Consider the following 23,888-nt stretch of genomic DNA (forward strand, 5'->3'; position numbering starts at 1 on the left):
TGTATGTCTTGATTTATAGAAGCCCCGTTCTAAAGTAACTTAAGATATCAGTATTGTCTGTCTTCTCCTCTTTGCTTCCCTCTCATGTCATCCTGGCTCAGTCCAGCCCAGCTCAGCTCAGCCTTGCTCAATATGGTCCCACTTAGTGACAGAGGAGCTAGGTCTGTCTGGACGCCTTTCTTTTCTTTTTCCCACAACCCTTCTGAATCATTTCATATTCATTACGTGTCTGGTTGGAGCCCGGCCTCTGACATTTGACTCTTAAAGGCCCACCTGGGACCGGGATGAAATAGACTGCCAACGGTGTGGTGGAGGTGGGAAGAAAGAGCGCAGTGCTGGATAGTGATGGATAGGACAGCATGTCCGACTGAAGGAGGCAGACAGGCTCGGGTTACAGGCCACTTGTTCCCTGTTAACCTGTTTGTGATATTAGCATTGTGTGACCTGAGAGATGCCCTGTAGATGAGCAGCCCCAAACATGGAGGTTAAGAGAGGTGAATGAGAAGAGACTGAATCAACTGCATCCTGTTTGCTGTGAATAGAGCCACAGTGTGTTGCTCAGATATCAAGCAGCCTCTTCATTTCAGAGACGTATTGCCTAACCTTTTCTACAACCTGTAGTGTCTTATCTGGGCCATTGTTAGTGAGGGAGAGATGGTTGCTTGGTAGATATCACAAAAAGCAAGTGGTGGTGTCAGTTGCGGAGGGGCACTCATTGTTCTCTGAAAAATAAATACGCCTTTAGTTCATTTGCAGAGAGCCTGGTAGGGTTAAGTGAGTGGCCTACTGCTGTTTGTTTCTAAATGTTTCATACCCAGAGACAATGCACTGGGAAAGAAACTGAGATAAAGCCCTCAGGATGACGTGTCCCCTCCTTTCTGGATGAAACTAAACGCTTGAATGTCTATCTGTTCCTCATTCCTTGTCATCTCTTGCAAAGGCCCCTCCAGCCTGGATGTTCCCCTCTGATCAGGCAAGGGGGTGGGCTGATAGGGAAATATGCAGCCATGCAGCACTTAGAGTGGAGAGGGCACATTCTGTTATTCCACGGGATTTTTAACAGTAACCTGAGGAAAGCTGTTTATAGTAGGCTAAAAAGACAGAGGGAGGGTAGGAAAGAATGAAAGAAGAGGGGCATTGGTTCATTATCAATGATTTTTTCAGGTCTAATTACAGCGTTTGCTTAGTTTCGACCAAAGTTTAACAGTCCTCAAGTAACAGTTTGAATATTTTACCATTTGCACACAAACACCTTTGTTTGGTGCTCCAGATGATAGCGCGTGATCAAAGAGGAAGCCCTCCTCTGTGCCCTGTGGAGATAAAATCAGAAGTATAGGAGCCCTTTGACAGCGAGGGCTTCCCCTCCTCTTTATTTCTGCTCCAACTGGGGAGCTGACTAATGGAAAAGGTGACAATAGTTTGAACCGGAGTTGTCAAGTCGTGCGGTGTGGCGCCCTGTATTAGCTGGTGACCAGCCCCTTTGCTTGTAGCGGTGTTGTTCAGTGCCACTTCCACGATGTGACACCCGGCTTTGCCCTCGCGCCATACGTGGGAAACCTTTGCACAGCGCTGCTGCCACTGTGGCGATTCCACAATGGAGCTGGATTATTGTGTCTGGGCTGTCAGCACCTCTCAGCTGAAAGAAAAGAGAGGGAGGGAAGGCGAGAGAGGGAGATCTCAGGCACCGGCGGAGGAAGGGGGGCACCGGGAGGGCTGGCATTTTCCAACAATAATCTCTGTGGAGCCTTTCAGGGGGTTTAATGTCATTTTTGGCCTCTGGATTTTTGCCCTTTTCTCCTTTGAACAAAAAGCGGTGGAGAGCGAATGGGAAGGAAAAGAACGAGGAAATAAGTGAAGGGAGACAACAGACAGACAGACCGAGGGAGAGGGAGAGGCTTGGCTGGGTGACTGATATTATTAGTGTTCTAGTGCGACTGATGGAGCCTTGGCCTGCATCCAGTGGCTGCCAACAGGCCAGCGTTGGCAAATTGAGTCTGGTACAGAATGACCTATATCCCCGTCCTATTTAACACATTACAGCGTTTGTCTTTATCTTGCCCATCTCTTTATCCATTCCTCACTCCTTTCATTCCTTTATTTTGTATCAAGTGTCATGACAAAAGCCCCATCCATAATCCCAGTTTTTCAGCAGCGTTTTAATGACCTTAATGTGTGCTGCCCAGTCGCCTTGAACACAAACCTGTTTCCGCTGCTTCATCATGTGTTTTATCTTGCTCAAAATTGAGCCTTTTCAGTTACAGACATGTCAGACAGTGAGGGCAGATAGGTGGAGGCTGAAGCAGACCAGTGCTTTTTACTTTGCACCTTGCGTGCAATCTGCATGGCTGCCCAAATTTGCTCCTTCTGGCTACAGGCGAGAGTGGCAACACTAATCTTCCCGCCCGTTGTGAATTATGGATGGGATGTAATGCAGCGATTAGACACACGCACCTACACACATGTCCCTCCTGCTGCACCGGTGACCAGCGAGGTTCCCCTCTGCACGGAGCGAGGCTCTCCTTGGCTGCACATGAAAGTCTAGCCTACAGTGCTACTCCCTAACCCTGCCTCATCTTCCCCACACTGCTCACCTTTAATCAACCTCCACAGCTACATACAACCTGGAGCTAGCAAGAGAAGAAATCCGCTCCTGTGCATATGCTCGCTAAAGCCTTTCATGGCTGTAATCCCCAACACCAGGAAGAGATGCATGGGAATCTTGGTCAGCTGACTCTAAAGAGGGAGGAAGAGCAGGAGGAACTACAGCAAGGTTGAAGCCCCCCCACCCTTTTGTAAAGCCTGCTGGGATGCTCCTTGGGCTTGACATACCCAACCCCACCTGCCCTCAGTGCTCAGCGGGAAGCTCCATCACTGGCTTTCCCTGAGCTGGCCTACTTGGGACTGTTTGATCTCATTGTGGAAGCAAGCGAGCCTGCCCGCTGCCTGGCAGGCAGAGAGCTCCTTGATGCTGAGGGTTGTGGAGGTGGAGCAGGCTTCAGTGGAGAGGCTTAATAACTGTATTAACATCGGTAGCTCCCCCAGGACCCACGCCTACACAGCAGAGGGAGGAGGGGGTGTGTGTGTGTGTGAGGGGGGGGGGGGGGGGGGGTAGCACGGTAAAGCTGTCTTTTCACACTTTTAATGCTCTGCCCTAATTTTCCGTCTTCTCCTGGTCTATTTTCAGCTCCGGTTTTCAATTGAGTGTGATTTATAAATCAAGATATGTTAGAGCAGCAAACTAAAGGCATCATTTTGTCTCTTCATTACTGTTTTTATACACATTTCTTATTTTCTCACTATGCTCCATGACGGTTTCTCGCTCTTCATCAGTTTGTTTTCTCATCACCCCTGCGGCTGCCCACTTCCTGTGAATTCACCTCCTCATTTTTATCTATTTGTCTCTGCTGTAATTGTTTGTCCATTTTCTTACACCTGGCTGTTTATTTATTTAGACTGACATCAATATTGTTGTTCCATCCCAAATTCAGTCTCATCAAATTTAACTAATTGGCTCACAGATGTGTGATAGTATAATCAATGTTAAATTGAAAGTACAGTACTCTTTCCTTACCTGTGTATGTTGCTATTCATGACAGTTTCTCTTATCCTTTGAATTATACATGGGAAACTGTTGCATAATTGATAGGCCCCACTTAGCTTAATGGACAGAGTTAACTGGGAGAGGTGTGCGTTCCTACTTGCGGTGGAACTGGGTCGCAATAAACAGCACCCAGGCACCCCCAGGGTCATGACGAAGCCCGGGTCACAAAGCAGAAAGACGTAGCAGTCGGCAGAGGCCAGCCGGGGTTAACAGGACCCCAGAGGGAAACAGGACAGGAGGGAGAAGTGGGAGCATTAACACCAGGCTCACCTGAGGGCTCGGCTCACATTACTTCCACTGAAGGTTTTTGGCAAGCCTGCTTACATGCATAGGCAGCAAGCATGGCGTTGTATGTGCATGCAGCCTTACCTAATGTGTTTTTACGCTGGTATTTTTCACACACACGTACTTATAAATGGAGGCGGCATGGACAACTCTGCACATGGACACACACAGTGTTTTGATAAAAGTGGTCAATTGTAGACTTTTACATTTGCAGACAAGATCTTTACATCAAACCTTTATATGAAGGGTGTATTTAAAGCTTTTTATTGCTTCTTTGCACATGCAAGAAGATGGAGACTGTAGTAATCGAAAGCAAAATTTTAGAGTAAAAAATGTAGATAGTTGCAACCGTGACAAAATCATAAAAGCAAGCAGTGTTTTTAAGCTCTGCCAGTATTTCTGTACAGGTTGACCAGCTAAAAATGGATCCTTAATACAAAGAATGTGTTTATTCTGTTCGAAAACCTCATTTTTTTGGGCTCACACTGTAGGGAGAGATCAACATTGTCTCACTAAAACCAGTCCACTGACTGGTGGGCAGCCATATCACAGGAAATGATGTGTGTGTGTGTGCGTGTGTGTGTGTGTGTGTCATGATCAAATAGCTCCCCCCAGGCTACATTGAAAGGTCAGGGATCCATGCAGGAAATTAGTGTCTGCGGAGGCGCAGACAACACACACATTCACACACAGAGACATAGAGAGAAGGCGAAAAGCACAAACCAAACTCGAGGAAGCCAAACATGTCCTTCATTAAATTCTAGTAACATCCCGCTGTGCTCCCTTGATGACTCTGCCTGCTCTCATCAGCCATTTTTCTGAAGCTCTGCGCTAACTTAGCCTCCCGGTGCTATCGACAAGCGCCTCACTTTTTATTTTTTTATTTTTTTTACATTAGCGCTGACACTAAAGACAAATGAGTCTGCCTCTCCCCGCCCACCCGTTCTCCTCTCGCTCTGCCCAAATCTTCTACTAAGCAGCCCCCTGACACTACACATCAGACAGCTGAATCAAATGTGTGTCATCAGTCATCATTAGAGGGAATGAACAGGAGAGCAGGAGCTGGCCGTGCAGTGTTGAGGCTGAGGTGTTTAAAGCTATCACTGTCGTCTTTGGTGCATTTTGGTGATATACGTTATGCAGAGGACTTTGGTCAGGTTTGATGCCAAGTTTTTGCCAGTTCAGCCTATGTATCCATGAATAATATCAATAGATGTGCGAGCGATGACCTGGCAGAGTGGTTGTTTGTTTCTGTCTCATCAATGTGCAGCTAGCTTGTTTTCCTCTGCGTCTGGCTATTCTAAACATGCCAGCTGTCTCCTAGGGGTCTTAAGGTCATTTTAACCCCTTTGCTGACCTACTAACCCCCATGGGTCCCAGCACCGTTGAGCTCTTTAACAGACTCGTGACAGGATAATGGCATGCTTGCTGGATCTTCTTGTCCACACCCTCACAAATACCTCCACTTACAGTACATCCACAATAATATGCTTTCAACTCAAAGCCTGACATGGGTGCATTGAGCTAATTTATGAAGGGAACTGTCATCATGATGGGTTTCATGTACAGTAGAGGAATGCGTGTTAGCCTGCTGAGGCTTGAAGGCGGAGGTGAATTACAAGCGAGTTTAACTATTAACTCTAACTCGCGTCGACGAGCACATGAAGTGACAAACCTAAATGGCTGTCTGGATTTTAAGAGGCACGGCCTGGTGAGAAGGCACATTATTTGGCATGGTTGAACATATGCTCTCGTCCACCGGAGTCACGCACACGCTGCACTCGCGACTCCTCCACCACTTCCACAGTCATGCTCCCGCTCTGAAGCTGAGAAGATCAAACCCTCGTAATCTATTCCCCTGTGATTGACTATTGTGCCATCCACAGAGAAGGAGAGAGAGGGGAGAAGAGGGGAAAAGGAGAACATGAGTCAAGAGAGGCAGTTTAACATGACAAAGCCTGTCCCTGGTGATCCTCTCGTCTCCTCCCCAGATCCTCATGAGCCTCTTCTCATTCTCCCTTCTCTCTTGATCCCTTGTTCTCCCTTTTACTTTCCACCTCCTCCTGGCCCCTCCAAGTCCACTTCAGCCCTCTAATGCAAATAGCCCTTTGCTCCCTCCATATTTATGACCTGCTTCCTCCTCTGTTAAATATGCGCTTAAGAACGGAGGGCCTTGAATGCTGCCAGTCACATTGGATTAGTGAGTATCAATGGTCAGATAACCTCTCTGTTAGAGTGAGTGAAGAGCAAACACTCAAGCATAAGCATTCATGAAGGGCTTTTTGGCCCTCAAACACTCTGTGTGGCACTCAGCTCAGTAAAGATGAATAGGGTCTGGTTAATGTGTATGGATGTAATTTCAGCCCAGGCGGACAGAATCAAGGGTGTATGAAATGCATTTTCCACTATTTCTTCACCTGTGATTGTTTTTAAATGCTGAAGGCAGAAATGTGTTCATAATCTCTCCACTAATTCAAATCATCTGTCCCAAAGCCGTCCACTGCAGTGTTCATAAAAGGCACGCCTTGCTCTCACAACTTCCCTCCTTCCACCACTTTTGTGTCTTTTCCAGCACTTCACTTTTCATGATCACTTTAAGGTCGCAGGAATATTTTCAGGCCTCTGACCCTTAGACTTCTTATTACTGGCTGCTTGTAATGTCGCTGACCTTGGATTTTACGGGAATAGAGGGGAATTGAAGCTTATTTGACTGTTGCACTCATTCTAAGTGGCTGTGAAAAAAAGCATCAGCCCAGCGACTAAATTGTAAACCTTAAAGGCTTTTGTTGGACCACACAGTGAGTTTCGGGACTGGGTAGGCACCAGGGTTAGTATGGCTTTGGCACCCTCCTGGCTCCTAGTATGCATGAGAGCAGTTTGTTATCACAGAAGGAAAAAGCACGCACACTGTCATCCACTCACGCAAAATGCTATAATTAACCAGTGCAGGCACTCTATAAAAGAGAGGCTTAATGTTTCATGAAGCCGTTTTCACAGTAAGAGCGGTAACATTAAAGGCCGGTTTGTAGAAGGCTGTGGTTTCACTTGTGTGTGCTCCTGTTATGATCCGGTGGCGACCTTGACCTTGAATCATGTGTCATGAGGTATCGCAGCTGTAAGTCACATGAGGGAGAGTGTATTAACTCACTTTAAGAGAGTTGACACAGGGAGGCTACACCTTCTCCCGTTCTCGCTGCGATGTGTGTGTCTAGAGGCAAACATGCCAGCGTGCACAGCTTTTATTTGGGGCCTGCTTTTGAAATGTTTGTCTTGAGTGTCACACTCCTCCCCCAGTCCTGTCGCTCAGCTCAGCTCCTCTTTCTCCTCAGATGCTCTCTCCTCCTCTCTGTCTTTATCAGGCCCTGTTCCTCTTGCAGCCCGTCTCTGCCTGCACCCCGCTCTCTTGCCCTCGCTCTGTCTTTTAATGTGGGTCAGTGATGTCACTCAGCTGATAGTATACAGCTGCTGTATGCATGTGATCAGCTCGTAAAACATTAATTCATGTTCACATGCAGATCCACTGTGGGCCAGCGCTGCCTGTATTTGTCATGTGGATTAGCCATGGAAAAGGCTTGCTAATCATTAAGTGCTCTTCTCCAGTTGAGTTAAACTCCCTGTCATTAGCTCATTGCAGTGATGAAGCTTTGGGGCTGCCCCTAATGCAAGCACGGAGGAGGCCATTTGAAACAATTATCTCTGCACAAAAAAAGCACATATTCATTGATGCCTGTCTCACCCACTTAATAGACCTGCCTGCCATGGACTCACAGTATGTTCAGAATCCACTCTTCCACTGGGTATCATCTTTTGAAGTGTTCGTGCCCACACCCTAGAGTGACATGTGTTACAGGCTTCTGAAACACACCGTGCTGCCTGTCCACATCCTGGCATCCTCTGGCCGACACGGCCTGCCTTTTGCCCCCTTGTGCCCACCACCATGTCCCACACCATCAGCTCATGCCAAATATCTCCAGTCTCCCTGGGGCAAGTGCCAACTTGCATAGTCCCACTGTCAGTCAGCACGCACAGACAGCTGCTGGGTAGAGTTACACCGCGCTACTCAGGGTTGCAAGGGAGCATTGTTGCCAGGGAACTTGTGGTTCTCTCTGGCAGAATGGCTTCCTTTGGCTGCTTTTTCTGTTTTTATTTTTTTGCACAATTAGATCCATAAGCATTGCAGTGCTCATAGGCTTTATGATACTTATTTGTGGTTTGCATGTCCTGTGGATTTCTTAGAAGACTCAAAATTAACTGTACAGAGCACAGAGCAGCAAGGCTACTATAGTTAGACTAACGTGAAGTTGCTGCTCCAAGTCGAGCCCCTGTAGACCTCACCTTTGCCATCTGTTCGCTCCCTCGCAGCCCCTCCCCTTCCCACCCTCCCCCACGCTCTAGTTTGTCCACACATGTTCTCAGTTCCGTCTCCATTTGCCGGGGCAGTAGTGATAGGAAAACCTGGTGTGTTGTTATTTCAGAGGCCTGGCAGCATGGAGAGGGAAGTTATCTTGGGCCCCTGGAGAAGGGCTTGGGAACATGGTGGGGGCCGCTGGGCTGATAAAAACCAGACGTGGCCTAGACAAGAACATGCTGAGGTTCACACGCACAGGCTCTTGTGCACATACACACAGTAAATATCACGCAACATGCGCTCAAATCTGCAAACAGGCAGATGCGCTCTCTTGCACTAGCTTGCACATTTTCATTTGTTGTGCTCCCAGATGCAATCAAATGGAAGAATGCATATATGTACAACTCGCAGAGATGTAAAGCTGCCATAAATTTGTCCTGCCAAACACAGCCTGGTGTTTTCCCTGTTCCTGGCCCACCATTTCCTGGTGTTGAGGAGGGATCGTCATAACAGGCAAGAAAGACTCCTTAGTCCGCACCGCCTTGCCCTTCGGCCTCTGCTCGGACCCTCATCTATCACTCACGTACGAGTGTGTTTTTCTTTCTGTAACACTCTAGATGGGGGGGAGTTACTTGGCCCTGGTTTTGAGCTCGACCCATCACATTTGGTCTTGCAGTCAGTGTTGCCCTCAAACAAACTGCACAGTCCTTAAGACCTCAGACTGCCATCCGAATTTCTGCTCTCTTTGCAAAATTTAAATATCTGCACCGATTGCAAAACAGCAGGCTGCCATTTCTCTGAAATGTCGACCACAACACACTCCTTAGTGGAAGTGATGTGTCATGCCCTACAGAAAATTGAATTAGAATCAGATTAAGCTCAGTTTGATCTGTGGCCTTCCTTCCTGTAAACTAGGAGTGTACATTCTGTACATTCAGGAGGTAGACTGCAAGCTAGACACACTGCAGCTTAGGTGGAACACATCCAGGCAGGGGATCCTCAGTAATCCTACTAACTTGCCCTCACTGAAACACACACACACACACACATATCTGCGTGGTTGTTATGAAAAGTGACAGATGTCCTACGAGCCTAACAAACTCCAAAATCAAGAACAGTCTGTCAGGCAACAAAACATCATGTTTGATTCGCTGTGATTTGTTTGCGTTTTCAGGTGGAAGATAACCAGATATTGACATTCCTCTGTTGGATACTAAATACGTTCAAGGCTTTTTGCTGGCTGCTGGAGTGTCGCCATGCTTTCAAAGTGTATATCAGCCCCTTTCGGAAACATCTCAAGATGCAAAACAAATCTAAATCAGGTTTGTAGTGATCACTGAAAAGCTACTATTCTTCAGGTCAGCTAGCAGCTCATTTTCTGCCACCTATGTATGTAGAAATGTGAACTGAGGGCATTAGTCAAAAGTCAGTGCTTTGGTCTAAAACCCACTGCCCCATAAAAGTTATAGGAATGACTTTGCCAAGGATGGATGGAAAGAAGCGAGGACTTCTTGTGACTTGCTGCCTTGCATTCGGTGAAAGTTAAAGAGAACAGTGGGAAGAGGAGAATGTCAGACTCTGTGAGTGGGACAGGTAGGAATAAGGGGGAGACGAGGGTGGAAAGTGGCAGGAGACCGGGGTGGAAAGGCTGGATTCAGTTACAGTGAATATGGCAGGCGTGAGGCTCAGTGTCTGCTCTCTCGCCCCACGTTAACCTCCACTGACTCTCCTTCATGTGTGTGTTTGTGTGTGCGTGTGTGTGTGTGTTTCCACTTATGCCTGTCTGCCCTGCCGCCAGATTCCTCCCCCTCTCCCGTCCAATAACTGTTCACACTCTGTGTTTAAACACAAACACACACCCCACTGTCACTCTCCTTACAGCTGTCAGTCTGTGTGTGCCCGCTAGCATGTGATCGCGCACACACGCCCTCACCCCGGCTCATATTCAGATGGCGTGCGTGGTTTTGCTGTCAGTAATCAGTGTGAAGGCAGCGACCAGAGCTCCATCCATTTTAAGCGGAAAGCTGTTATGACGCTTTGTTAGAGAATGGCAGGATTTCCCTGTAAGCAAGGAAATAGTCCCATTTCCCCCTTCAGTAATTGAAGAGCGCTGACAAAGCATTCCCGCGTGTGTGTTTATCGTTTTCCCTGCTGCTTACCCACATTCCTGACATGGAAACCAGAAATAACATCTGAATATTGAGCAAAAGTCAAGCACCACGCATGAGTGATTGTTGGTCTGTTTCGCTGCGCTTAAAAGCTCTTAAGTTGCTGCCAGTCGTTTTTATGGACATGCATGATACATTGACCTACAACTCCCAGGGTTTTGCAAGGCGGTCTCTGTCCCCAGGGCTGTTCCATTGGCCATCCCACTTCATTATTTTCAGCCGACTTCAAAGCAGGCCTTAATGCAGCAGCCTGTGGCATGGTGGTCTGTCTGGTGTCTCCTCTCCTGCACACTCACTGCATGGAAAGACAAATGGACCTCTATATGTTCTTCCATGTATCTTACACATGGAGAGCATGTGTGTGTGTGTGTGTGTGTGTGTGTGTGTGTGTGTGTGTGTGTGTGTGTGCGCGTTTGTGTGTGCGTTTGTGTGTGCATGTGTGTGTCCAAATAACCTAATAGAAGGCAAGGGAATACAATGGTCCATGATAGAGTAGGATTCAACAAAGTGGAAGACCCTGTCAAAGCCTCTCCTCCTCCATCCCCTCTGCCTTAATTTTCTCCAGTTCTCTCCACCACAATCCAGCCAGCCAGCCAAGCAGCCAGCCTGCTAATGTAGTTAGCTTCTCCCTAATGATGGTGAAATCTCATTAATATGCTTCACAGCTGGGCCCAGTAACCAGTGGGGATGAAGGTAATCAAATCTCACAGGACTAACCTAGAGCTGAACCTCAAGAACTGCTCAGCAGCACTGGGCCGAGACAGCCCAGAGTCTGGAGGCTCGGTAATAGCCGGTGGGCTTGTGCGTGCGTGTGTGTGTGCGCCTCTGTGTGTTCGTCTCTTGGTCTGTGGTCTCGATGCCTTTGAAGTGCTGATGTTAGCCAGGCTATCTTATGTCAGTATTACAGCTCAGGCCAGTTCATCATCAGGATAGATTTCATTTCAGTCTTGTGCATATTTGTCCATTTAAGTCAAGGCATGCAGTAATTGCTTATGGAGGATGTGGCTGCAAGGGCGCGGCTTCTCTCTAAGTGCACTTGTGGCTCATGATGTATGCAAAGTGAATCTGAAGAGCGGCATTACAGACCACTCACACTTGAACTTAATTAAATCACCGGTGCTTTGACTCTGAGTTCGAGAACACGGCGTTACATTAAGCTATTAAGATATCTGGGCGCTGCACACGCGCAGTACATGCACACACGAGGGGTGTTTATAATACTCGTCTGTGAATGTGAACATCAAAAGATCTAAGTAAATTCAATCTAAGGCCTTTGAGATATTGGTCATTCAGAATTGGACAACAGAACAGATCGTTTTTACCCCGTACATTACTTTAAATGTGCCAGAATTAGCAGAAAGGCTACCTTTCAGCCTTAGCCAGTAGTCTGACTGACACAACCTTCTGTAAATGGGCTTCTGCTGTTTCAACACCTGGCGGCCTTTGCTGTTTATTCCCGCTTATGGGACTGGCCTGACAACATGCCAGGCTGTAGTCTTGAATCCAGCCTTGTGTCTGGTTCACAACAATTGCGGTGACCATACGGTTCATATGGTTTGTGTTTCACCTCCTCACCAAAGTACAATAGATTCCTTATCAGTAACTCCTGACTGTTTTTCATTTAAACATTATTTTCAGGGTTGTGGGTTCTTTCGCCTGTATCCCTAAGCAAAGCAGGGCGTTATTGTCTATTCATTCTCGCCCTCTCTTGGCTAAAGGAATGATATTCTAGCTGTAGCTCAAGTATTAGTTACCGTGGTGACTTTGCAGGCTCTGGAGGGGCTCCGGCCTGGAAACCTTGCCAGACACACAAATTTCCAGCGTTAGCATGTTGCAAGGATATCAAGAGAGCAGCTCTCCAGGCGAGTGTGAGTCAGTTCTTCCAGTGTTTGTGCGTATGATTTCGTGGAGCACACAATAGGCAGGCTTGTACTGCATGATAGTTGGTGTTGATCAGAGCTTGGATGCAGACTGGTGTTGAATAATGCCTGGGTGAGGGCTGCTGAAGGGCTAAGTAGCTCTGTCCTCTCCGCTGAGCCTCTCTGTCCACAGGCCTGCCATTGTTTTGCTCCATGCCTCAGCTTGACAAGGCTCCAGAAGCCCGCCATTGTATTTAATTACAGTCGCCAGCCCCCTCACAGACTCTTGTCCTTGTGTCCCAGATTTTGCATGGGTGCTCTCATTAAGACTGCGCATTCTGTGTGTGTGTGTGTGCGTGTTTATGTGAGTGTGTGTGACTGATAAGGCTTTTTTAATGGCTCCAGGAAAGCCCTTAGTCTGTGTAAATGTAAGCATGGATGCAATTTTTGTGTGAATGCATATGTGGGCGGGTGGCACATCTGTTTGTCTATGAGTTTCTAACCAAGGCAGCTTAAATGTGGATGAATTGCTCTGTGGTCCACTAATAATGTGGGGCTGTAATCAGTCCACATCAAGAGAGGCAGAAGAGCACAGAAAACTGTGAATGGTCTTTTGCTAATGAGAAAATATGCCATGTTACATAAGGGCTGCTCTGTTTAAGCTTAATTTGTTTGACACGAGAGTGGTGACTGCATGGCCCAGTGGCATGGGCAAAGATGACCTGTAATGACACCGATGAAACGGCAACCAGAAGCGAAGGACAGACGCACAATCTGTCCTCCTTCTCACACAAGTAGTGGTTAAGCTTATGGTTAAGGTACGTCTCCAGGACATACCTTAACCATAAGCATGGTGTGTGTAGATGAATCTAAACACTTGGGGGAGGAACACAGTCAAGCTTTCGCTCCCTGTGTGTGAACCATTTTTATCACTTCATCTGGTTTGTATATTTTGTCTTTGTTTATTGCTCTAACATGTCATTGTTCTCTGTCTCTCTTTGCCTTTTTGTGCTTTTCTGCTTCCCTCCCTTCATCTCCACCACGCATCATCTGACAAGTTTCTCTTTTTTTCTGTCTCCCATTTCCCCTGCAAGTGTAAATACATTTCCCAAGTCTTCACAAAAGAATATCCGGCCAAAAACAAACAAAAAAAGCCTTCAGAAGTAAATATTAAACGCGTCTCGCTCCACTTGTTTGTCACTGTCTTCCTTTCCTCTTTGGAAAATATTTACACCAAGAGCTCTAAAGGCTGTTGCTGGTGTGAAAGTGGCACATGACATCTGGGCCTCATAAATGAAATGTCTTAATATCCCGGGCCTGATGGGGTGTCGCTGTTCGGTGTTGCAATGTGAGCTTTATTGCTGTTTAGCTTAACTGTCCCCGTCACCTGAAACCAGCTTGCGTGTGCTGTGCGAGATAACGTGCAGGCTTTGGAGAGGCCTCATTTTGGTCTCCGGTGCTTGTGTTTTATTTTTTCCAGGAAGCCTTCAGCGTATCTGGGCATCAGGTTGGTGTTATTTTGGTTGTTCTCAATGTAATCTTGCCCTGCACCACCTGCTGCATGTGCGTGGAGACTGGCAAGCTGAAACCCGCACACAGACACTATAAAAGGATTGGTGAGCGCGTGTGTGAGAAGCAGAAAGAGAGGGAGGAAAATCCCATCCTGCTTTATGTTGACCAATGTGCAGTGCTGTTAGAGGTGTGTGCATTGTGTGTGTTTTACTGCGGCGCCGTCACGTGGAGCGCGTTCCCTGCTGTACTACGGGTCTGCTGAACCAGTCCACTCTGTTAAATATAGATGGCTTATTTACACTCGAGCATTGAGCTGCAGGCAGCTCCTGAGCTGCTTGTCAACATCCCCAATCCCTCTTCTGTTGAGCTGATGATGCTGGGTGGAGCAACGGGGCTGCCAAGATGCAACATTCGTATGATACACCTGTGTGGTTTTAAATTTGTACAATGACAACTTAAAGGTTGGTCAAACAGTCAATATCAAACTCAAGCATCGTATTGGCAAGAACGCATATGCTTGCTCAAAACAGGGATTATACACTTATTTAGTCAGCCATAGGCCACAGGGTGCAGGTCTGTGCTGTGAATGTGTTTTTTTTTTTTTTTATTTGATTGAAGAGCCGTGTTGTAACGCACAGGATATTGAGGTCAAAGTCCAATACATTTTACATGAAGGCAACAGCAGGGTACTTCCCTACAATCCCAGACCTCTTTGTTTACAAGCACAAAATACGGGAGCGTACAAAGTGCTCACATGTTGTTTGTGCTTATTGGACGAAGACAGAGAATATTCAGCCTTCTCCTTCTGTTTACGTGTCTGATATTGAATAAGACGGAACGAGTTGAGTTTGGTTGCAGTGGGATAATCCAGTTACAGAGACCTGTCGTACTTGGTCAGGAGGAGAGAGAATAATTCTTAGCTTTGTCTGCAGTGTTTGTTCTTTTTCATTGGTGCAGTGTGTGGTTTAGCTGTTAATAATTTCAAGCATTCATACTTCAGATGACTGCACAGTTTCAAAATGTATGAAAGAACAACTCTTGTGTCAGAGGAGCAACTCTGTCTTTAGCAAAGAAGCCTCTTGCTGTAACAGACAAGCCATAATTTCAGCAGTGAATAAGAGTACTCTGCAGAGGCTGGTTTCATTGGTGCTTTGATGATCTGTGTGTGCGTGTGAGAGAAAGTGTTTGTTCTCTGAAGATATTTTGGAGTCTTTCCTGTGGCGGGTCTGAAAACGCCACAAATCAAGAAGTTGTCCATGCATCGCAGTTTTCGTTTGTTTTTCAAACACATTGCTAGAACGTGAGTAAGTTCCCCTTCTGGTGATTTGTTTTGGATGCTGTCAGCAGTGTATCTGTCTGGTCTGGGTTGTTTAAGATCTGTGTGTGTGTGTGTGTGAGTGTACACATGAGATTTTGTGTTTATCCTGCTGACATCGATTAATGCTGCATGTCTGTCAGCGCTCCATCTGACAGCGTTCGCTAACCCCTCTTGTTTCTCTCTCGTCTCCACAGCGATAGAGACCCAGAGTACCAGTTCAGAGGAGATAGTGCCAAGCCCGCCCTCACCTCCCCCGCCGCCCCGCGTCTACAAGCCCTGCTTTGTGTGCCAGGACAAGTCCTCAGGGTACCACTATGGTGTCAGCGCCTGTGAGGGCTGCAAGGTGAGACTCCCGGCCTTCCTCTGAATCTGCCAAGCAAGCAAGATGTTCGTCAATTTTGTAACCTTCGTGTGATTTGCACTTTGGAAAAAAAAAAATCCACTCGCATCTTAAGCTAAGATGATAAAATGATAAGGCGCGTCATTTTGAGCATTTCACATCCTTTTGGGTTTTTCAGAGTTTCATGCTGGAATGTGATGTTGGACATGTGTCAAAATTGGCTTCTTCTTCATGGGGAATCGTTTACTGACATTATCGGTTGCTTTATTGATCTCTATAATCATCATTATGTCCTGGACAGGTTGCAGCTAGCTCTTTCAACACTTCAAGACTGCACCCTATATCTGTGCACATTGTAAAGATAACATGTATGATGGACCTGTCTCTTATCATGTACAGTATGTGTAACTTTGCCATCTATCAAGTGTTGCTGCTACTCCTATCAGCTTTGCTGACGTGCCAGCATTGACCGTCTGTTATCAATACAGCCGTGTTACACAGGTGCTGAAGAGGCCTCATAGCCTCTGTCTGCTCTGTTATCTGTTGATAGTTGCTGTGCACATGTATACATATTATCCTGTTAGTGTGAGCACATAGACTTCTTTATCTCACTTCTCCTAAGGCACAGAGCCAGAGTTGTGTAAGTTTAGAGGAGGATACAGATGGAGGAGGAGGGATCTGTATAATCTAATGTAAGGTTGCTGCCAGGTGCAGCCCTTGTGTCTCTACAACGTCAGCATTTTCCAAACCACCTTGTTTTTTTACTGGCACATCATAGGTCCTTGAATTCAGAGTTGTAGAGTATTAACCATAACACGGGTATCTTCATCCTCCTTGCACGGTTTTCTCATGACAGCAGTCCTGTGTATAGCAAGAGGAGGCAGGGAGAGGTTGATGAAGGCTGGCAGGGTGGTGCTGTTGGTGACAGGTGCCTGCTAGACCCTCTGACTTATTGACTGTGCAGCCAGTACTGCGTGTGTTTCCATATGTGCAGGGATGGGAGTGGTGCAGAGGAAAGGGGGTAGAGCAGCGAGAAAAAAAAGCCATGCTGAAGAAGGTGGGAGGCAGTGGCTGTAAAAGATGTATATATAAAAGTGTAAGGAGGGGCAAAATGCTACAGAGTGAGAGGTGGGAGTGCAGACTGTGCTCTGGGAGGCATGAACGGCTAGAAAGAGACAAGAGGGGATGGTTGGAGGGGCAGCAGATTAGGGGGACGGGGTACAGGGGCCACAGCTGAACTCACTGACACCAAGAGAAAGACGGTCAGCGCATCAAAGCACGGGGGGGGAGGGGAAAAAGACGAAAGAATGCAATGGGAGGAGAGCACAGGAAAGCAAGGAGTCTGGCTCACACATATATACAAACACATAACGCTTTAACACAAACCCTCCGAGTGCTCCATGAAACTTAACCTGCTCCCCAAAACCGACTCATAAAAAGTTAACAAAGTAAGTGAAGGCTGACCCCTCTGCTGTTTTACTGGGGTAGCCAAGCTGGTGTGGCTCCACGGGACCTGTGGATGCTTGAAGTATCTGTACATCGATTTTCCGAAGTTAACCTCGGAACGTCTTGTTTTTGGTTTTGTCAGATATTGTATATAGACATGCTTGGACTGGAGTAAATTCATATCAACCGATGTTATTTAATAATAGATCATAATCAGGTTGGTGGAAATATATCCTTGACTGTCGAGATTAGACGAATCATAACGGTAGAGACAGAAAGAAGAAATAGGAGAACTGAAAATGAGCAGCAGCACGAGCGTGTGAGACCGAGAAAAAGGAAGATGGTGTGTAGTTGCAGATAATATTGTGCGATGAACCAAACATTTCTGTTCCTAAACTCTTACCAAGTTTGTGTTTCTAAGACTTGATGTGTTTTTAAGTAGGAGATTTGGCCTTGGGAAACCTTGCAAGCTTGAGTGGGTTTATCTATATGTATCAAGCCCGTGACAGGATGTTCTCTACCTTGTGCTCAGGAGAAGGCAGTTTTGATTCCTCTGCGGTTTTGTTCTGTGATTTAATCTCAGTTCATTTATATGATATACTTAAATGTGTTCACTGTCTGCGAGCGGTGGCGAAGTGGACAGCTGCAGCTTGGTGTGTGCATGCATTAAAAAACATCGGCTTTGATCTCGAAAGGTGTGCAGCAACTCTGAGGCTGTTTCAAGCCCCAGACTGCTTTTATTTTGTCCACTTAACATTGCTCCCCGTTGTCTAATAGCATCTCATTAAATAAGTAACAAGGCTAAATCACAGCTCCTGGTGAGAGTGTGTGTGCATGGTTGTGTTAGACCAATATGAATCTGAGTTCTGTGGTTAGTGTCAGTGTTAAACACACCTCATGTCGCCAACATTGGACGAGCTGCAAACTTGATTAATAGTTGTTTATCCTTAGTGATCACAGTGTTGTTCTCTCTGACAGCTCAGAAAAAGTGTCAGAATTGATGCAATAATTAGCTTTTCAAGGATGTTGTACAGTGCAAATAAAGCTCAGGTTTGAATTCACTAACCAGCTGATAATGTGTACTGCCAGTTATTATAGAATAATGACCAACAGTAACTTCATTTCTAAGTTTTACCATCAGTTGTTTACACTCGTATGCGTCCTGAAATGTTAAATCTCTGTAACTAAAGTATGGATAAAATTTTATCTCTTAATCTAGGATTAATTTCATAACGCGTTTTTCCACAAAACCACCAGCACGCTGTGCATGCTTCTTTGAATATCCTGAATATGATGAGATTCCTAGATACAGCCCAAGTAGATTATTTTAAACCAGAGAGAGAGATCACATGAATATAGATTGGGTGCAGACAGTGGCAAATTCTAATGTATGCAATTCAGTGACACACAGAACAAATAACCAGATACATTGATTAACTACAGAAGGGTAAAGCTGTTAGTTTACTGCAGAGGTGGGGGGTGACACACTGTATGTGTGCGCACAACAGCGCTGAGTAAATCAGGTCAAAGATGAACCAGAAAGTGGATTACTGTATGTTCACCTTTATTTTCATCACCAAAATAAGTGCTTTGATACAGCTTTTACTGTCTTAAACCTGTCTGACCTCTCCATGCCACCATGCCCGAAGAACACAACAGTTCAGCTGGTTTGGAGAGTGTTTTCATCTGCATCAGCGATGTCGGCTGCAACTATGAAAAATATCCCCAGTTCAACAACGAGCATGGGTTGCTAGTCCCCTGTCCGTGAACCGGCTGTCTGCCCACTCAAAAGCCGCAGTGCTAATTTGAAAAATTCAGGATGCCTTCTCCGTATCTCTGACTTCAGAGGAGATGACTTGGCATAGCATACTCAATAATTCAACACTACAGGCATGTGAATGTATATGGTTGTCTCATCTGAGACTGGGGTAAGTTGAGGGTTAGCAGCGTCGGCTTTGCTGCAGCATGCCAAACTACAAAGGCATTTCCTGGGGGCTTCAGCGAACAGAGGAAACAGGAGGGGGATGTTGAGCTGTGCTACTTGGAGACAGCTCATTCGTTTGTTGTTTAAGTTTCACCGCCCGCACATACTCACCGGCATTGCACTTCTTTTCCCCTCCAGATATTAACACTTAAACATTAAATATGCATGCCCACCCCCTCATGTTTATGTTTTTGTCTTGGAGGCATGGCAGCGTGCAGCAGGCGATCTCTCTTCCTGGTGTCCGCTGCGGTGGGAGGGAAGCCACCGCATTTCCAAAATCCCCAACCACAGCTTCTTGCAAGAATGTCCCCCGTTTGCTGCGTTTTTCAAACGGCCCCTCTTACCCAGCATCCGTCTTTACTTATGTGCGGGCTGTAGCAATAGCTGCTGCTAATAGAGGCAGTGGCACGGCACACACATATACACACATGCACGGGCGCAGTGGGAGGCTGGGAACGCACTCTTAATCTGGCCACAGTGTGAAAGTCACGTAAGAGAGGATTCCTGTGCTTCCCTGTGAACTCGCCAAACCCTGACTCCCCCCTGCTTCGCTTTTAATAAAGCATTTCCTCACTCACATGCAAAGTAGAACGCACTGACACACTCATAAAGGCAAGAGACGCATAACGCACACCAGGTAGACAGCTGTGAATTCAAGAGCACATGACACATGCAATCATGTATGTGCTGTTACCGGCCGCTCCTCTTCTTCATCCCTTCCTCCCTCTCCCTCTTCTTGCGGCTCTCATCTCCTCTGAACACTGCAGGGTGGCTGACAGGCCCACTGAGGGCTCTTGTCGCCGGGTGGATTAAGCGGTGATACAAAAAGAGGCTTAAGGCCCGCAGGAAGCAATGACTCCTAAAAGAAGGAGAGGGGGGGAAGGGGCCGGGACAATCAACTGCCCCACGAGCCGCCAGCAACAGCCAATCAGGAGGTGCCGCGAGAGGGCACCTGAGCCTCATGATGTGAGGAGGGGGGAGGTCAATTCCCCGATGACATTGGGGTCAGGGTCAGAGCACCGTCGGATCAAAGGGGACATGATACACAGGCACACACAAAGACCACAGACTTATCCCGCAGCATTAATGGCTAGAATTAACCACAAACTACCACTTTATTGTTTGTCCAGGCGTCACTGTTCTGCTGGGAGACAGCAGATATTCCCAGCCTTCTATTTCAAGACTGGAAATAATGTGTGAAAAGCAATACTTTGATCGGAGAAGGATTGAATTTTTCACCCTTTTCCATCATTTAAAATGTATTTTACGGGATGGCAGATTGCAAAGAAGATGCGAGGTCTTGATAAAATCAGGACAAAGGTCATATGAGATGACCCTCTCGGGACTGAAAAACTTCCTCTATCAACCGGAAGAAAAGCCTATCATGTGTAATGGGCACCGTCGCCCGTGCTGGTGCCTCGCTCAAACAGACACGTGACAGACTATACACACTTCCTCTTCGTAGTCATTAGAAGAGTCACTTCCACTCTGCGGTGGTGGATGGGAGATATGAGAGGAGGCTGGTGGAAGGACAAATTGTGAGCTTAGGTCCACCGGCCATCTGTCGGCTAGCGGAGCTAATCCCTCGGCATGGGATGGGGCTCCCTGGCAGCTACCCCACCGCTCCACACTCCACCCCCTCCTCCCTCTCTCCCTAGCTAGCCCCACCCATCCTCCCACCCACCAAAACATAGCCCATGTCCCACTGTGTCACATCAATACTGACATTGACCTGTATTACGCTGGTCCCGAGCCCTGCTTGCTGAGTACTCACTTGTGGCTGATTTGCATTAACCTCTTTTTAGCTTTTTGACACACAAGGGATGTTGAAGCAGTGAGGCCCCAGAGGTTAACATTGATTCCATTGACGTTGCATGGTATTAAGGAGAATATAAGCTGCGGTGCATGGCTGGTTTGTCGTTGTTGACTCTACTGTTTGTAACACATGGACAGCATTTGGAGAGCCTCATGGGTCCAAAGAACAATTTTGTTTTGTTTTTATTACTTGATTTTTAAAACAAAAATTATTTAAAACAGAGATAACTCCTTTTTAGACTTTTCTCATCAGATTAACCAATATTCTGAGCGTATTTGTGGTTGTTAGAGCGACTCTTAAAGTTTGTACGGAGAGAATCTGAAATTACCGAGGAGAGAGATGCTCTGTTTACATGTCTTGCTTTTGTGCAATCAAAACATAGCAAGCCTCCCCAAAGGTCTCCCATTTCAGCTGAGTGACCAAAGATGAGCTCATTATGATTTGTCCTCTACCTCGTATGTGTGGACTACAGATGTATTCACTGATTTCCTTTGATCTAGTTGGATAGAAAAGGGAAATGCAGGAAAGGAGGGATTCCTTTTTTTTTTTTCCTTTCCTTCCCATGTTCTCTGTCCGTCTCTCTAATAATACGCTCCTGGCCTCGATCTAGAACCGCTTACTTCTGGCTATTTAAACTTGGCCCATGGTTATATGACACCCTGCCCTTTGCCCCAAAGTCCTTTGTACCTGAAACATCTCCCAAAGCGTTTTAGTGTTTTGTCTGGCCATTACGTGAGTGGCCGTCGTCTAGGAGGTGGGCAACCTCATGAGATGGTGACTACCACTCTGCATAACCTTTTTTAAATTTCATTTTTTGACAATAATTTAGAGTTTTTTGTTGTAAAGATGGGCAATATATGAGGAAAAGTTTTGCAGGAAGCACTCAGAGCACACAATCAAAGCAGTACGCTAAGCAGACAGTATTTTAACTATTTGCTGCTTTATTTAGAGGTTAGTCCCATTAATAGTAGTCTAGTCTTGTGGCACCAATCCCTCTGCCATCATCTGTCCTCCCTCCTCATCTCCTCATCTCTCCATCTTTCTGTCACACAGGGCTTCTTCCGGAGAAGCATCCAGAAGAACATGGTGTACACTTGTCACCGGGAGAAGAACTGCATCATCAACAAAGTCACCCGCAACCGCTGCCAGTACTGTCGGCTGCAGAAGTGCCTGGAAGTCGGGATGTCCAAGGAGTGTGAGTACAAAAACTTACCCAGAATGCCCTGCTCCCACAGGGCTCTTAGTGCCAAGCACAGATCTCATCATAGTTGTTTAATCCCAGAGGGGTTAGAATGATTGTTACCACTGCAGGAAGTCTTAAGCCACGGCATTTGTTGACATTGGTTCCACTACCAACATTGCATAAGTGTTCACTGTTGATGCACACACACGAGCTGGGGCAGTGACTCAAGTGCGAATGTAGAGCTTGATTCATTATTAATTTATGACCGCACTGAGTGGAGAGGCCATCCCGTTGGTTTTTGCCATTTTTGTCTGAAAATTCAAAGCTTTTACTATTAATTCCTTGTAATGCTTTCAGTTGATTTTCTTTTTCCAGCTCGGAGGTTTTAGTTTGCAGAGAATATCCAATGTACGAGCGAAACAAAGGGCAGCCGTGATGCAGACTGGCAATAACAGTCAGGGTGTCGCCAGGCTTGGCAGGCCTCTGTGATGAATATGTTCTCACCTGCCGAGAGTGAAAGAGCAGGCGTCTGCTCCCATCATTGCACCCCGGGGGCTGTGTGAACACACGCACACACACACACACACACATACACACATACACACAGCCACACAGCCACTCAGACTTGATAAAGTAATTGGAAGAGGTGTGACCACAGAGAACTCAGAGGCCAGCAGGGTTTTTACCTCAGACCGATCACGACATATTCTGCTATACACGCAGTCTCAGTCACTCGCTTGCTAACGTTTTACACATTTCCAGAATGTGTGTATGCGCCACATTTTTACTCATGAATACTGATAAATACTTAATAGAAGCAGAAATAGGCACATGCAGACAGAAAGCGCTGCACCTCTCCTCCTTTCGCAGGCGCACACCTGTTTAAGCTCGCATGCAGACAACCTCCATTGCTCCATCCCTCGCGGTCTCCTGTCTTCACAGTGCTATTTACCTCATCTTTCTGGTACAGTGAGTGCAGGGAGCGCTCCCCATGCCACAGCACTGTGGCTTACAGTAAAAGAAGTTATCCTCTGAGCTCCTTACCTTTGAATGGGGCCATTAATCATGGTTAGAAGGATCACAGCAGCCAGCTTTTTTACACACACAGACAGAAGCACGCGGCATACAACAAGGCAACAAGACTGGAGTTGGAGAGCCATCTAGTGGTGTTTAAGTAGTACTGCACAAGTGAACACCACTAAAATTGGCTTTCTGGATGGAATGGAGGCTGGAAAATAGATAGATTTTGACCCACCTCTGCTCAGCTGGTTTTGGTTTTGCAGCAATGCCCTTTTCTGATTGTGGTCACTTTGTGCAGAGTGTGCAGATTGTTCGTCTTGTGTCCTCAGCAGTGACTTTGGCTAGTGAAAGTGATCTGGGCTGGTGGGGACGGAGAGGCTGGCCATCTGGGGCCAGCAGGGTGTCTCTCCGCCTCTCGTACACACAGACACAAGAACACACACATAAAAATGCATGCTTGTGCATAATGTCGTGCACACACTCAAATTATGCACATGCAAGGTGACAGGAGCTGATATGAATAAAAAGGCTTCGACAGAAATACATTCAGACAGTTCCACTTAAACACCATACACTCTCTGTCACACACACACACACACAGAAGGTGGACCCCTGCTGGAGCTGGGGGACGTCTGGGTGACCTTGTGTCTGCCGGCAGACAGCTCCAGACGACAGTGCCAGGCCTGCTGCCAGGTGGCAATGCCAAGCAAGACGGCATCAGAAAGAGGCGGGGCGGGGGTTGGTGTTTGGAGCAAGTGGAGGGTTACGAGGCAAACGCCTGTAAGAAGAGCGCCACATCAATATCGACCTGTGACAGTTGTGATAGTTTCTAAAAATAAAGTTTGCAGTCATATTGAGATGGCTTAAACATGAAAACTGCACATGTTGCCCCTCAGCCCAGTACAGTGGATGTATGAATAAGAATATAGTGTGTGTAAATTTGATAAGAGGTCGCCGAAACACTGGATTCTCAAGCAGAATATTTACAGTATGTAATGTAATGTAACT

General features: G+C 46.6%; 1 protein-coding gene across 7 annotated transcripts in view; it reads left to right on the top strand.

Annotated features, from left to right (window-relative positions):
- raraa (retinoic acid receptor, alpha a) overlaps positions 1-23,888 on the top strand; it is a 137,755-nt gene that overhangs the window by 107,011 nt on the left and 6,856 nt on the right. For all 7 annotated transcript variants that reach the window (XM_076759800.1, XM_076759804.1, XM_076759801.1 and 4 more), the window contains 2 exons: positions 15,286-15,434; positions 21,731-21,872. In XM_076759800.1, coding sequence (XP_076615915.1) covers positions 15,286-15,434; positions 21,731-21,872 — 291 coding nt within the window. The remainder of the gene's footprint in view (positions 1-15,285; positions 15,435-21,730; positions 21,873-23,888) is intronic.

This window comes from Chaetodon auriga, chromosome 20 (genome assembly GCF_051107435.1).
Source record: "Chaetodon auriga isolate fChaAug3 chromosome 20, fChaAug3.hap1, whole genome shotgun sequence".
Lineage (NCBI taxonomy): Eukaryota > Metazoa > Chordata > Actinopteri > Chaetodontiformes > Chaetodontidae > Chaetodon > Chaetodon auriga.